General features: G+C 35.4%; 1 protein-coding gene across 2 annotated transcripts in view; it reads right to left on the reverse strand.

Annotated features, from left to right (window-relative positions):
- LOC145266404 (uncharacterized) overlaps positions 1-17,663 on the reverse strand; it is a 57,811-nt gene that overhangs the window by 32,811 nt on the left and 7,337 nt on the right. For both annotated transcript variants that reach the window (XM_080122057.1, XM_080122056.1), the window contains exon 2: positions 9,607-9,775. In XM_080122057.1, coding sequence (XP_079978183.1) covers positions 9,607-9,775 — 169 coding nt within the window. The remainder of the gene's footprint in view (positions 1-9,606; positions 9,776-17,663) is intronic.

Consider the following 17,663-nt stretch of genomic DNA (forward strand, 5'->3'; position numbering starts at 1 on the left):
TAGTCTTTTTTTTTTTTAAAAGCTCAGTTTTTTACCTTTTTTCTATAGTGTCGAATGGTTCAGGGTCGCTTATGAAGTCACATTGACTGAAACAGATCGCTGATTGTAACGACCAAATGTCACTGTTTACCTTTGAATAAATAATAAAAAAATATCTATATATATGTATATATAAAATGGTAATATTTTTATAAATAAATATTAACAACTACTTGAGCACTCTTAAACCTCGTTAAGTTCATTAGTTATAACTCTTGCAAAAACTTTAACTGATACACACACACACACTGATAATATTTTTATAAACAAATATTAAGAACTCAGTAGAGATATAATCCCCCACAAACTAACCCAGTAACACTAACCATGCGGGGTCGCAGAAATACCTGTATTAGAACCTAGGCGCGGAGAAAACCCTCTCAGGGCTGACGGACCCAGTAGGTCTTCCCAGATCATCCGTCTAGGAGAAGGAAAACTCTGAAACTAAACCAAAGGGGAGAGAGGCCTCTTCAGTCTTGGATGACAACCTTCCTAGAGCTGGTGACTCAAACAAATTCACCGGTTTGCAAACCTAAATTGCTTAAGGAGTAGATAGGCTCTGTCTATCGCCCGGCTTCCATACTCCTTCTTTGCCTATTAGTCAAGCGCAGACACTATCTCGGTGATTCAACAGAAACACCCAGTGGTAGATCTTGTTTCCTGGCTAGGGCAACGAACGCCGCTCTTCCCCATTCCCAGCACGCCCCACCCCTAAAACTGAACATTTGGGAGTGCTTGAGTATAAGATATGCCTGAGCGATTAGATTGGGTTGACCTTCTTCTACTGGGTTGAGGGTACCGGATTGACAGTTCCTGGCTGCTGTTCCCGACTGGTAGTACAGGAGCCCTAACTCTTTGGTAGCGCTTAGAGCGGCTGCTCCATCAACAGTTGAATAATATCGGGTTGTTTGTAGTGCCATGACGCACATGGAAAGGGACCCTGCACTCATCCCCGGTGGGCTTTCCTGAGGCCACAATCCTAATTGGAGAAAGGTCAGCTGATGGTCTACTTGTGATGCATGTCTGAAGCTCTGCGTAACCTCTTGTTTAGCTCCCCCTTACCGAAACTTTTAAAAAATATATGACAGTACAATTTAAAAATAAGCTTAAACCAGGATTAGGGACAAACAAATTCAACTTGCCTCCTCCCTTGAGGCTCTCATTCACAAATATCCGTGGGCTTAAAACTAACTTAACTGATGTTGAAGCATTTCTCTTAACAAATACCCCGGATATCTTAGCACTAAGTGAGACTAACCTACACTCCTCCATTCCCTCTAACCACTTTAACATGCCTGGATATCTCCCACTCTGCTGTAAGGACTCTGACAGACATATGCACGGACTTGGAGTTTACATTCGTAATACCCTTCCCTTGACTAGAGAAACAAACCTAGAAACAGATGATCAAGCCTTTATGTGCTTTAGACTGAACATGCAACACAATATTAGTTACTATTATTTTCTCTACCGCTCTCCCTCGACTCAGGACTGCTCCATAATAAACAAAGTATCTGACAGCATAGACACGGCACTGTCCCTCGACACTAGCGCACAAATACATGTATTTGGTGACTTTAATGTCCACCACAAAAACTGGCTTGGATTCTCTACTCACACAGATGCAGCGGGCAGCACAACCCATAGCTTCGCTATATCTCACTCCCTATCACAAATTATTACGTTTCCAACCCGTTTCCCTGACCAGGAAGAACAACACGCATCACTTCTAGATCTGTTTTTGACCACAGTTCCCGATGACTGCATAACGAAGGCCCACAGCCCACTTGGGAACGCTGATCATGCAGTGATAATGGTTGAAATCGCCCTAAACTCTAGACCCAAAACTGAAGAGCCAGTGCTCAAAACAACGAGATATTATAATAAGGCTTACTGGGAAGCCATCAGGGAACTAATTAGAGATGCTCCATGGAAAAATATTTTCTCTCTCCCTGCTGAACAATGTGCAAACGAGACCACTGACTGGTTCAAAACTGCAATCGAAGCTCATGTTCCCATGCGGAAATTTTATAGTAAGCCCCACTCTCCCCAATGGTTTACGTCGACTTGTGCAACTGCCATTGCTCAAAAGCAGCATGCATACCGTAGGTTTAACCGACATCAGTCTAGTTCAAACAGACTGAAGTATATAGAAGCTAGAAATAACGTTAAGAAAGAAATAGCGACAGCTAAGAGAGAATTTACTGAAACCACTAAAAAGCGCACCGAAGCACAAAAACTAGGAACTCGAGACTTCTGAAAAATCTACAACAGTGTAGTAAATAATGGGATATCAACAATTCCCCCACTAACCAACAATCACAAGGTTGTCTCCTCAGCAACTGACAAGGCTAACATGCTTGCCAGTCGGTTTGCCTCAAACTCCACACTGGACCCTTCCAACCACCCCCTACCTGACTTTCCTATGCGGACAGACGCCACACTAGACGATCTGAAAACCACCCCTGCTCAGGTGCATGCTATCATAAAAAACCTTGACACCTCAAAAGCATGTGGACCCGATCTTATCCCAGCTGTGCTATTAAAAAAGTGCTCAGCCGAAGTAGCTCCAGTTCTCTCCAAACTCTACAACAAATGCCTTAATGAAGCTTGCTTTCCGGGCTGTTGGAAAACTGCTTCTGTTGTACCAGTATTCAAGAATTCTGGCGAAAGGACAGACCCATCAAATTATCGCCTCATTAGCCTCCTCCCACTTTTTGCCAAAATATTTGAGACCATAATTAACTATGCTCTAGTCCATCATCTTACAGATGCTAAACTACTGACTGACAAACAATATGGATCTAGACAAGCCCGTTCCACAGCAGACATCCTAACTGTGATCTCTGAACGTATATACCATTCACTGGACAAAGCGGGGGAGGGCAGAGCGGTAGCTCTAGATATATCTAAGGCTTTTGACAGGGTATGGCATGAGGGTCTCCTCAGTAAAATCAGATCATACGGTATCACTGGTAGAATACTTAACATAATTAAATCCTTCTTAGATAAGAGAAAAATCCAGGTTGTCCTCGACAGTCGTACATCTAAACAATATGATATAAATGCGGGGGTGCCCCAGGGTTCTATCCTTGGACCTCTATTTTTCCTGATATTCATAAATGACCTCCCCGACAACATTGCCTCTGAGATGGGTATATATGCTGATGACACTACACTCTATGGCAGGCACGACAGGAAGACGAATGAACACATTTCTAAAGAAATGGCAGAAACACTAGAGGAAGACCTCCAATCTGTAGTGGAATGGGGACAAAAGTGGTTGGTCGCGTTCAATGCTGCCAAGACTAAACTAGTTTCATTCAATAATTACAAGAAACCCTCTCTACCACCCATAGCAATGGCCAACGACTTTTTATCTGAGAGTCCATCTTTCAAACTCCTTGGCCTAACGTTCACAGGAAACATGAGTTGGAACAATTACATTGAAGGCATTGCCAGGGCCGCTGCAAGAAAGGTGGGCTCTCTCTACCGTGCTAGAAAACTACTAACACCCGAAAGTATCCTGTACCTCTATAAGGCCACCATTCGCCCATGTATGGAGTATTGCTGCCACATCTGGGCTGGTGCATCTGCTACTAGTCTCTCGCTCCTTGACAAGGTTCAAAAGAGAGTCGCAAACCTGATAGGCCCTGAACTGGCATCTAAGCTTCAGCCTCTGTCCCATCGACGAAATGTTGCATCCCTCTGCCTTTTCTACAAGTATTTTAGTGGTGAATGGTCTGACGAACTGCAATCACTTGTGCCCCCACGACGTGAGTACCCTCGACAAACCCGACAGGCTGCTAAATCCCACCCCCACACTGTAGAGATCCCTAGATGTAAAAGATCTTTTTACTCCAATAGTTTCTTCCCCAGAACCGCTAGACTCTGGAATTCCATTCCAGGTCCCTGCTTCCCCAACAGTACTGACGTGCAGAAGTTCAAGTGTAACGTGAACCGACACCTTGCTGCCCAAATCCCTACATAGTACCCCAGTAGTGTTGCCCCTGATAGTAGCCCCCTACACCAAAGTGGCAATTTGCCTTGTTTGGGGTGAAAATGTAATAATAAAAAAATAAAAAATAAAAAAAACTACTTTTATACCTACAGACGTTAGTGTTTCATGCTTATGCTATCATCAGTGTAAGAAGTGACAATTACTGCCAGTCAGGAGATTTGAACCCAATAACAAAGTCAACCTTGACTCCGTAGATTAGGATTCTTCCTCTAGGTTGGTTGGTTGGTTGTTTTTGTATTACGGCATATCAACCCTTTTCAGGTTATTTAATGCCGAATCCAAAGATTTTGACGAAAAATTTTTTTAATAGAATATATTTGTTGTTTTCACGTCGGTTTCTATTTAACCCATAGTTGGGACCCTAACAGGTACTACCACTCCGGGTCAGAGTGGACCTGGGAGCAATGGTAATTAAAGGGTGGCTCCACACTCCCCAAAGCCCACAAGCTGGAGCCTCACCACTGGATATAGTTTAAGGTCATATCCAGGACCCCCATTGAGGGATTTTTACGCTCTGCAGAGGGGCAGTCGGCGTATTCTAATGCCCCACCGACAGGGCCTCTTCCTCTAGGATACAAGCAATAAACACAGGGAAATCAAGTACTTATAAATGACAAGTCATCAGGTATATGAGAAAGCGAGATTTGTAAATTATCTCCAAGATTCAATCTGATAGTGAAAAAAAAAGATAACATCTCGATTTTAAATTTTGCTTAGGAGTCTTTTAGTTCTGAGTAAGCAATTTTTGTTTATCTTCCCTGACATAAAATGAACTTTACCGATAACAAAATGCATTTTCTTTCTGACAAGTAGTGTGCTTTTGCAATCGACAACATGGATCTTCAAGGATTACCACTAATGGTGTACTGTACTTGCCAAATAAATTCAGATGTTCTTATGTTATCAGAGTGCCTACATTTTGAAAAGGTCGAGTGGCATTTGAAAATGAAGTAAAATAGAAGGCCACCATATCTGAAATCAGAAATTGTGAAAAGGTGTTAATCCTCAAAACGATTATATATTTTTTTTATTGCTTTAGGGTCATATATGAGCCCACCGTAGATGGACTGGCAGTTGTGGCTAGTGCAATATCTAGAATTAGAAATTGGTTGGTTGTTTGTGTTTTACGGCATATCAACCCTTTTCAGGTTATTTAATGCTGAATCCAGTGATTTTGAAGAAAAATTTTTTTAATAGAATATATTTGTTGTTTTCAAGTCTGTTTCTATTTAACCCATAGTTGGGACCCTGGGAGCAATGGCAATTAAAGGGTGGCTCCACACTCTCCAAAGCCCACAAGCTGGGGCCTCACTACTGGATACAAGTTACAGAGATGGGTTGAACATGCAGAGCAATCGTTGACATGGCGTAATGTGGATTGCCATGCCACAAAACGATGCATCAAACGGGATTTTGGGGAAGCTTCATACGAGTTAGCTGGAAGTTTGATTCAGGGGTCAGAGAAAGCAGATCAGAAAAAGTCTGTTTCTGATTCCCCGAGAATATGAATCAGCAGACTTCTCATGGAGGTGATGAGATAGAAATAAATGGCGGCTAAAACCATAGCAAAATAGAGATCCTCCACTCACTCTCCTTCTAAGGATGAGAAACGATGATGCGACTTCAACCATGGAGAATGATTGTGACTGAATAAAAAAAACATTATTCCAGAAAGAAATGAAACTTGCATTTGTTGCTATGCATTAAGAGAGCTTTTATTCCAGATGTAATGAACAGCGGGACACAAGCCACTCAAGGACATGACCAAGGGGTACAAGAGCAAGATATAAAAGGTACATTTGGTTTCATTTTTATAACCGCTCCCCAAATGGTTGATGTGCCATGATTGCAAACATTGGCACAAAATGACACTAAATCTTATGTCTAGAATCCCTATTGAGTTCATTGTTTTTAGAATAGAAGTTATTCATACAGTCAGGTTGTTTGTTTATAAAAAAAATGTCATAATAAAATAGAGAGATGGGTTGAACAGGTAGAGTAATCATTGACATGGCATGATGTGGATCACCCGTCACAGAACGATTCGTAAAATGCGATATTAGGGTGAAGATTCATACAAGTTAGCAAAGAGTTTGATTGGGAGTCAGAAAGAGCAAAAGAACTTCTCTCTCTAATTCCCCGAGAAGATAGATCGACAGAGTTCTTGGAAAGGCAACGAGATAGAAAACAAATGTCGATTAAAACCATAGCAAATAGAGACCCATTGACCCTCTTTCCAAGGACGACAAACAATGACACGAGCACGGAAAATGATTGTGACTGAATGAAATCCATTTGTCCAGAAAGAAATTAGATTTGCGTCTGTTGCTATATATTGAGAGAGCTTTTATTCCTGATGCGATGAATGGCAGGACACAAACTACTCAGGGACATGGCCAAGAGCAGGTTATAAAATGGAACGTTTGTTTTTGTTTTTATAACCTTCCCCCCCCCCTGGAATTGTTGACATGGGGTAATTGTGAACATTGATGCAATGCAACATTAGTTGTTCATTAAATTATTTTCTGAAACAGAATGACCTTTACTCATCACAATTTGGATCTGATGTTTTTGTGAACAGCATTTAAGATTGTTCTTTTTGACACACAGTGTTCTTTTGCAAGCAACCATATGGATCTTCTGTACCATAATGTGCGGTGATGTCGTGTAGACAGAAGTAGCTGCAGTGAAATAGGGAGAGGAGCAGTAGGATGTAGCAGGACTGGTGACATCATGCGGAGATAGCAACGGGAAGACAGAGAGAGTGGAATAGTGGAAACGGGACAGCATGAACAGTAGGCAGAAAGAGAGCAGACGACAGAAAATTTCCGCTAACTGGTGACAGCTGTGTGAATATTTGTTATGTAAAATGGAAAGCCCAGACAGGAAATAAAAGTGTTTTCAAAAAAAAAAAGTAAGTTCAAAATATTTCTTTTATTTGTTTGGCACTTCGATGGGGTCAACAGACGAGAGGAAGAACGAAATGAGAACACTTTCTATAACGTGACACTTCTAGGATTACCACCAATGATGTGCTGTACTTGCTGAATAAATTCAGACGTTTTAATACTATCAGAGTGTCTAGAACATCTCTTATATTTTAATAATGGTGATACCTTTCCATTTTAAACCTTCAGGTTTGTGGGAACTTTGTAGATGAAAGATCAAGCGATTTTTTTAAAAATAATTTTATTTCTAGATGTTAATATGACAACTCTGTGTTTCTTCATTTGTTGTGTAATTATACGGGTTGCCATTGATAAGTTGGAAATATAAAAACAATATAAAACCAAATAATTTGCTGCTTTATCAAAAATAACGTCTCTCCAGAGCACAAGCCTGGGTATTGGTATGGATAAGTCGAGTTATCCAAGCATCAGTATCCCCCTCTCTTGTGTACTCTGGAGGAATGGTGGGACCAATACGTCTGAGACAGCTCAACCTCAGAAGCTGCCAGAGACTGTGGGAAGTACCACACTGACCTGCTTGCGGGGTTACAGTTTGAATATTCTATAGGGGTTGTTTCTCTTGGCCTTCGCTGAACCAACAGTGGCGCCGGTTCACATTGTTTAACTTGCCTGCTAAAGCAAGGAACCAGGGTATGGCAACACGGAGCCACATGTAAGAGATTAGGAGATGGTCAAGGACCAGTGACACTTTACCCCCAGAGGGTTGCAGCAGTCAAGCTACAAAGGTGCTACCTCTTCCAGAGCCCTCTATATCCCAAAAAATAATATATGCCATCATTAATCAGCAATGTATTACCATTGTCGACCAAAGGAAGATTCCATCAGATGTGCGTGCAGTTTGATAATGTATGGAAGTGAGAGTTGAGGATATGCGTTACATAGAGAGGTATGAGAATATATAGGATAGGTGTGTAATGTGAGTTTTCATAATAGGCTTAGATCTGATGACCTAAGAGGGAGATGAAATCTAGACAGTAAAAAGAGAGGTGTACAAAACAGGAGACTTTGTTGGTTTGGTCACAAAAGGATAAATGAGAGTGCTTGGATTAATAGATATAGAATAACTAAAGTAGCAAGGTCAGAGATGGAATACTGTTGCCACATCTGAGGAGGTGCCTCTCTTCACTGACATAATTCGTACCACTTCTTAACTTCATAACACGTGTGTACAACTCGCCTTCCTCAAAAGCAAACCCTGCCGTTCCTTAAGCAGGTTGCTTATATCCAGTCCAAGATCGCCTAGTTTGCATACAATCAGCAAGAATTCAGCGTTAGTTTGTGCGACTGTTAAAAACAAAATTATCTGGTCTCTTTCAGCTGCCGAACCCTACAAGACATGCAGACACGTGGGCGTTTTTGAGGCAAGTGATATTCACACTCATTAGTTTCCTCAGCAGACGTCAGTTTTCCTTTTCTGTATTTCTGTTTCTGTTTCCACAATTTTAATTCTCAGTCATTATTGACCTTTTGACCTCTAACCTTTTTTTTTTTTTTTACATAGACGTCACCACTTATCAAGGCCAATAGGCCACTCAAGGATAAGGGTTAAAGAGTTTAGAGTAGTCAAAAGGACAATATAGTAATCGATAGTAATGGAAGTTCGGTAAATTTGTTAACTTAAGTGGAACGGCTCATCAGAAACTTGTTCACGTTGGACTTGAAGACAACCATATTATAGACAGCTGGAAAGCAGGAAAACGGAAGACAATTCCATAGGCGTGCAGTTCTAAGAAAGAAGCTTTGATCATGGAATCTATGTTTAGGTTTAGGTACAGATAAAGAGTGGGGAAAATTATTGATAATGTTTTCAGCTAGTCTAGTGTTTCTTGTGGAAGTTTTACCTACCACATTTCCTGTCCCATATCCTGCACCAGCTAACTCACCCATCTGACTATTTCAGGGCATAAAAGCATTTGTTTATGGATTTGTTGGAGGAATGAATGACATGCACTAACACTAGCGTTCGGACGATTAATCAGAATCAGAACTTTTTGGGGTATCAGAATCAGTATTTTAGCTCAATTTCCGATTTCAAAAACGATTTTTGATTTTTTTTTAAACTGAATTTTTCAGTAAAAATAAAATGATAATTTATTGCTTTTTAAACTACCAATAAAACTAAAATCTATATATTGCAATAATAGATCAAATGAAACCAGAAGAAATAGCACATTGAAAATAGCACAATTAAAAGAAAAAATGCCACATGAAGAATATGGATGAAAATTTCACAATGAGTTAATAAAATCACTATTTTCACTTCAGAAAAAAAATAGTTCTAAAAGATCTATTCGTGTAATGTATGTCAACTCCAGCGTGCATATATTCTTACTTTTGCAAAAATATATGCATACACAGGATTTTACAGTAATCCGTAAACTAAAAAGAACAACAACTAGATATTTAGAAATATAAGAAGAATTGAAATCGGTAATTGTATCGGAATCTGGAATCTAGAACAGAATCGGTAATTGTATCAGAATCTGAAATCTAGAACAGAATCGGTAATTGTATTGAAATCAGGAAAAATATTGGACTAATCCCATCACTAATTGACAAATTTAAAATTCTGCCAACCTTTGATGATATCTTCTGGAGTAATCGTCAATACATTATGGACGGAACTGTCGACTGTTGACTGCAATCCTCTCAGCAGCATTTGCAAAGAATTTTTAAGAGATCCTTCTCCATTGTAAACAAAAATGGTTTTCTGGCGTGACATTGGTGCATGGAGATACAAGAAGTCCTTAAAAGAGAAAATTAAAATGAAACCATGCAACGAATCTGGAATCTAGAACAGAATCGGTAATTGTATTGAAATCAGGAAAAATATTGGAATAATCCTATCACTAATTGACAAATTTAAAAAAATTAAATTCGCTTACTAATTGACAAATTTTTAAAAACTTAAATTCGCAAAATTTGGCTTAAAAACATCGAGTGGTTCTAAAATGGGTGATCGATTTACTAGAACATTGCATTAGAAACTGAGCACCCCTTACAAATATTGACTTTTTCCATTTTTTTTTTTTTTTAATAATCTGGTACATTTGTGTCTATCCGTTGAAAAAAAAAAATAAAAAAATAAAAATAGGGGGGTACCGTACCACTTGTACACGTGATCTAATAGACGTGTCAGAATTTTTGGGGAATTTTTGACACACTTAATACAAAACTGCGAATAAAATATACAAAACTCGTAATTTCTTTTTTTTAAAGTGGGTTGTTTAATTTCTTTATGGAATATACTTCCAAAATAAACTATTAAAGTTGTTTGAAAAATAATAGAAATATTATTTTTTTATTTTTTTTAAAAAGTGTTTACAAAGTGCCTGCACGCGTTCATACAGCCATTTTTTTCTAAATGAATTGAATTTTACGAGTTGAATTTTTTTCAATTTTTTCAATTTAAAAATCTATCAAAATTTTTCTATTGGTTCAATTTTTAAGATACTTTCAGGTTTAATGTGAAATTTTATGCTCTTTCCAGTAAACTGAATATAATTTTCTAGACAAGCGATTTTTTTTTAATTCAACCCCCCCCCCATTTTGAAATGTCTATTAAAAAGTAAGTAATTAATTTTCTCACCTAAGGTTTATATATCACAAATTGAAGTTAAAAGATCAATAAATAAAATAATTTAATTTAAAACAAAAACAAAAGAATAGTTATGCGCAAATTTACCTGTTAAGTCCAAAGTTTAAAACCTTTTTTAAAAAAAAAACACGATTTTTTTTTTTTAAGTTAAACCTTACATTTTGAAAATATTGTCCTGTAAAAATTGGAAACCTAAATTAATTTTTTCTATTTCATTCAATGTTGTTTTTTTTGTTTTTTTTTTTAGATTTTTGAAAAAAAAAAAAATTATTGCATAAAGAAGAATAAAATATTTTAAATCAAAAACTCATGTAATTCTTTAAGAGAATTAAAAAAAAAAACTTTTCTGAGTGAAATGTGATAATTTTTCAAATACGGTGACCCATACTTGACTAATTTGATTGTTGACAGTAACCACATGTCAGAAATTCAATGGGGAGATATGACAGATATCAACACTTCAAATGTTTGTTTCTTTATATAATTACTACCGGGAAATATATTTGGTCTAATGTGTTATTTTTGCGTTTTTTAAATAATTATGGCGCTTTTCAGCCTCCATAATTATCAACTGGAAGAAAGGATGCAACTCTGTTCTGTGACAACATGTTATTAGATTTGAAAATCGCGATCTTTTTAGATGCTTGCTTAAAAAATTCTTTTACTTAAAAAGTACATGGAATATAAAATATAAATATGGACAAATTCTTATAAATGGAGAATGGAAGCACCGATTGATTAGTATTTTTTATAGGTAAGTGATTTTTTGGAATTTATATATATTTATTATAATTGGAGTAAGTTAAAATTTGTTGAATTTCTTGAAATCTTTTTTAAAGAAAACTGATTAAAAAAACATTGCATATTTTTCTCTTAACCCTTTTATTATTTTAAAATTTGGTCTTTGCTCCTTTTATTGAAAAAAATTAGGGTTTGAATTACATTTTTCAAGTAGTTATAAGCTTCGAAAGATAGTAACTCTAATTATTCAGATTTTTATCACTCATTTTTAATGGCGACATCTGACACTGCTAGATAGCCAAATAAAAATTGCATAGTAAAAGTTATACTAAAATATGACCGTACGGCATAATCACATTGACACACCAGTTCCCATTGGATCACTGAAGTTAAGCAACATTGAACCTGGTTAATACTAACTGGGTGGCCATTTGGGACTTCCAAGTACTGTATGTGCTCTCTGCTTATCTCGGCATTGTTTTCAGTTGTTCTGGACTTCTTGCCACTGGACTCGAACAGTGCCGATTCAGGAGATGTGTGGTTGGGGTATTACGCAACCCTTGCCTCACAATTACACGCACAGCTGACCCTACAGGGGGGTATCCTTTGTCTTTCGAGATTGAATGGAGGCATCGAAAATATACAAAGTTTTATGAAGTAGTTGAGGTATCTTTGAAAAAAAAAAATCCAAGGTGAATAAGGCCACCTGTATTAAGAGTCTAAGGTTGTTCTCCAAAATTCTAAAATTTAAAAAAAAATGCAGAAAAATATTTATGGTGTACACATCCATCAAGGAATGAAAATGCCATATTCCAAAAATTATGTAAATTCATCAAGTTGTTTTATTTTTATAAAGAAGTACTTTTTTTTCTTTACGATCTTTGGTGGTTAATAGTAAATAGTAGCCATTACAAGATTGATCTTGGTAGTTCAAATGAAGTTTTTCCCCTTTATTTAATTAATTTAGGAGTTGTCTATCTTTAGAAAGATAGCGAACCGAGAAACACCATCCTTGCCTCCTCATAAAATTTGATTTTCTTAATAAAAAAAATGGAAAAAACTACTTGATCAATTTACGTAATTTTTGGAACATGACATTTTCGTTCCGTGATGGCTTTGTATGTCAAAGATTTTTCTGTATTTTTTTTTTTTTTTAATTAGGTTGGATTTTGGACAAGCATAGAGTTAAAAAAACTATCGAAGAAGAGCAATTTTTTTTTTCATCAACACATATATTAAACAAAGTTACTTTACTCTTGCATATATATTTTTTGGCTGACGTACACGAGTGCTACCCCTCTAGCGAAATACGCATCGGCTTCGATTTTGTACAGAGTTAGACTTAGGGTGCAATTATTATTTTTACAAGGAAAGAATTTTTGCGTGTGGCTTAGTTTTTATTTATTAATTTATTTATTTTGGCTTGAACTTTGCGCTTTGCGAATTATTTTGTTATTATGATTTTTTCTGTTTTTTTTTTTTTTGATGGATATTTTTTGGGGCCAGAGATTATAGTTATAGGTAATTATTAACAGAAAAATTGGTGCAAGTCCAAATTAACACTTGTGGCGATAAACAAAAAGCTTTAGCATGTACCTACCTCTCATGGAATGTCGTTGATCGAAACACTGTGAAATGTTATTTGGCGCTAGTGCACTTATTGATCCGCGCTATTTTTAAATAGTATTTTCAAGTTTAATTAAAGTTTTACGATACCTGTTTTTATTAAATTGTTAGGTGAAAGTACAGAATAGGTACACAACACCCTCCCGTCCCCATGTTAAGAATGGCTTTCTAAATAATAACGTCATTATTTCAGCACGGGTCAATAAATTCATAAGTACCTTTTATTTTCTTGAATAAAATAAAAACTACTACTCGATGAGAACACTACTGTTTTTGTTTTAATTTTTTATTTTTTATTCAAAAATAAAAAATAAAAGTTTCAATTGTTCAAAACATGTTTTTTTTTTCCAAAGCTTATTGGGATTTTTTTTAATTACCATATTTTTAATGAACATGCTCTAAAAATGTTTCAAAATTATCTACTATTTTTTCACTTTTCATGTTATAAGCCTCTCTATACATGGCCTCATCGACATGAGACCATTTCATTTCACCGACTGATCCCGATATGTATTTCAAAAAATCATATAATAACAAACTAATTCGCAAAGTTCAAGTTCAAAAATATCCATCCAAAAAAAACAAAAAAACAACAACAAAGAAGAAAAAAAAAACAATCCGAACAAGCCAAAATAAAAAAGCAATAATCTATCTATCTATATATATATATAACTACTTCATTTATTCACATAAATTTAATATACGAAAGTATAGATTTATGCGTAAACTTTAAGTATTTACTTCAAAAGTGCTCAATACGTTAAATTTTATAAATTACTATATATATATATATATATATATATATATATATATATATATAAAAGTGAATGTGTCGGTGTGTCTGTGTACATTTCCTTACGCAATAACTCTGTCAATTTTTAGTCTACAGACTCGAAATTTGATATACAGGGTACTGAAATTTGGGAAAATCTATGTGATCGGTTTTCGGCCAGAAATTTGGCTGTTAAGGGGTCAAAGTTCCACGATTTGACCTTTGAGAACTCTACCAAACTCCTCCGCCAATTTTGGGTCTAAACACTTGAAATTTTAGATATTGGTTGCTTGGACATGGATCTAACTTAATAACTTGATTTGAGCCCAAAACAATAAATGTTAAGGGGTCATAATAGGGGCCAAAGTTAAAAAAAAATTGACCTCTGCGGTCTCTACCAAATTACTCAGCCAATTTTTGGTCTAAACATTTGAAATTTGACAAAGGGTATTCAGAGAGAGAGCAAGCTTTTTAATCGGTTTGGGTCGAATATTTTTAGTTACTAATATATAAATGTATGTATGTATGTATGTTTAAATGTCTGCCTAAAACTTTTGACAGAGGTGACAGATTTTACCAAGATCAGTATTGTTTTAAAGGACGACCTTTCAGATGACAAATATCGAAAAATTGGCTAAAATCATTAATATCTTCACCTTCAATTGGGAACTTTTGTACAGGGGTGGGGGGGGTCGATTTTTTTGCTGATATTTTCAAAAGTCATCCCCTCTTTTCGATTGTCTAGCCTTAATTTCAAAATATGTCACTTCCGGTTTGGCGGTGGTTGTAACAGCATAGACGTCTGGTCTTTTCCCCATTCTTTTCCTCTTTCGCAGTACGGGTTCGAGCCTACCTTCCTACTACCACTTTTTTTTTTTTTTTTACTCAACATACACATCCAAACACCCGGGCAACGCCGGACTGAAATGCTAGTATATCTATAAAAGTGAAAGTGTCTGTTTGTCTGTGTGTGTGCGTCGCTCTCTCTGTACATTTCCCGACACAATAACTCTGTCAATTTTCAGTCTACAGACTCGAAATTTGATATACAGGATATTGAGACTTGGGAAAATCTTTGTAATCCGTTTTAAGCCAGAAATGTGGCTATTAAGGGGTACAAATTCAACGATTTGACCTTTGAGAACTCTACCAAACTCCTCCGCCAATTTTGGGTCTAAACACTTGAAATTTTAGATATAGGTTGCTTGGACATGGATCTAACTTAATAACTTGATTTGAGCCCAAAACAATAAATGTTAAGGGGTCATAATAGGGGCCAAAGTTAAAAAAAAATTGACCTCTGCGGTCTCTACCAAATTACTCAACCAATTTTTTGGTCTAAATATTTGAAATTTGACATAAGGGGCATTCAGAGATAGGGCAAGCTTTTTAATCGGTTTGGGTCGAAAATTTTAGCTACCAATATATAAATGTATGTATGTATGTATGTATGTATGTTTGCATGTCTGTCTAAAACTTTCAACAGAGGCAACAGATTTTCACAAAATTAGTATCATTTGAAGCTCGACCCTTCAGACGACAAATATCGAAAAATTGGCTAAAAACATTAATTTCTTCACCCTCAACTGGGCACTTTGCTACAGGGAGGGGTCGATTTTTTCGCTGATATTTTTGAAAGTCATCCCCTCTTTTCGATTGTCTAGCCTTACTTTAAACCTCCTGGTTTGGCGGTCGTCGTAACAGCAAAGACGTCATGTTTTTTCCCATTCTTTTCCTCCTTCGTGGTATGGGTTTGAGCCTGCCTTCCTACTACCACTTTTTTTTTTTTGCTCAACACACACTTCCAAACACCCGGGCAACGCCGGGCACCCATGCTAGTAAATAAGAAAAACTAGGTGCTGCCTTAGGTGTATCAGAATTTTGGGGAAATTTTTGACACCCCTAAAACTGAATAAAATATAAAAAAAACTCGTAATATCTCTTTAAAGTCGGTTGTTTATTTTCTTTATGGAATCTACTTCCAAAATAAACTATTAAAGTTTTTAAAAAATAACAGAAATATTATTTTTATTTAAAAAAAACAGTATTTGTCATGAAATCAATTGAATTTTATGAGTTAGAATTTTTTCAATTTTTAAATTTAAAAAATCTATCAAAATTTTTCTATTGGTTCAATTTTTAAGATATTTTCAGGGTCAATGTGACATTTTATGCTCTTTTCAATAAACCGAATATAATATTCTAGACAAGTGTTTTTTTTTTACATTCAATAATTCATCTTCTCACCTCAAATTTATATATCACAAATTGAAGATAAAAGTTCAATAAATAAAATAAGCTAATTTAAAAGAAAAAAAAAACAGTTATTTGCAAATTTACCTGTAAAGTCCAAAGTTTAAAACCTTTTTTTTAAACCATGTTGAATTTTTTTTTAAGTGAAACCTTATAATCTTTCATATTGTCCAGAAAATTCCGTAGAATTACGACAATTTTTTCTATTTCATTCAATATTTTTATTTTTAGATATTTTAAAAAACAAATTCACTCCATAAAGAAAGAAACATAAAGAAGAAATACAACATATTAAATCAAAAACTCATGTATTTCTTTAAGAAAATTAAAAAAAAAAATTTTTTTTTAAATCGATTGACTTTTTTTTTTAATCGGCAAAAACTTATAAGTGAAATGGGATCATTTTTCAAGTATGGTGGCCCATATTTACTAACTTTTGTTTACAGCACACAATAGAAAGAGACAATAATTTTGACGCTTATAGTCACCGAAGAATTGAACTGGAAGAAAAGCAGACATTTATCTCCCTTTATTTCAACTGTGAAAAACATTTGGTCGTATTTTTTGGAATCCTTGCTTAAAAAAGTATTTTATTCAAAAAGCACATGGAATATAAAAATATGGATAAATTCTTAACAATGAATAGTATTTTTGATGGGTAAGTGATTTTTTGGAATGTATATATACATATATTTTATTGAAATAAGTTAAAATCATTAATTCTCTTTAAATCTTTTTTAAAGAAAACCGATTTAAAAAAAAACAAATATTGCATAATTTGCTATTAAATCTGTTATTTTTTTAATTTGGTCTTTGCTCCTTTAATTAAAAAAAATTAGGGTTTGAATTACATTTTTCAAGTAGTTATAAGCTTTGAAAGATAGGAGGTCGAATTATTCACTTTTTATGACGCATTTTTAATGGCGTTTTCTGACACTCCTAGCGCTCCCTATGTCGAACTGCATACAACATCGGAGCCGATGTGTATTTCTCTAGAGGGGTCTCACTTGTGTATGTCCGCTAGTATGATCATAAACTAAACCATAGGTACGTGCAAAATGAATGCCGATGCTCAAAATGTATAAACATTTTGACCTCTCCCTTTACTTAAAAATTTACTAAAAATCAGGAAATGAACCAATTTTACTGAAATTTTCAGTATTTATCAAATAATGATCACAGAATATAATGAACTCATTATTTTAATTTGAATCTTAGTAAAAATGTATTATTTTGTTTAAACAAAAAATACCTTTACTAAAATTATGGTTTTCAGCAGTAAAAAAAAAAATAATTCATTTCAAACATTTCAAAATACAACCGCTAGAAACAATGTGCGCCTCTTTACAAACAGACTTCTTTCTCCAAATTTACAACATGGCAAGGAAGAAGAAAAGAAAAAAAAACAACACCCTGAAGATGGAGTATACCTCTGAAATATATTTGTGATAAATTTCAAACAAGTAAAATATTTGTTTATTTTCCTAATATTACGTTGTGATTTGGCTTCCAAGCGCACTTGATATATATTTTATTTTAATAATAATGAATTTTTTTAATGCTTTTTTAAAGCATCGTAAATTGTAACAATAAAAAGAAAAATTAATTTTCTTCAGGAACATTACAAAAAAAAGAACCTAAAGT

The sequence above is a fragment of the Euprymna scolopes genome, chromosome 41 (genome assembly GCF_053919585.1).
Source record: "Euprymna scolopes isolate OS-2025 chromosome 41, ASM5391958v1, whole genome shotgun sequence".
NCBI lineage: Eukaryota > Metazoa > Mollusca > Cephalopoda > Sepiida > Sepiolidae > Euprymna > Euprymna scolopes.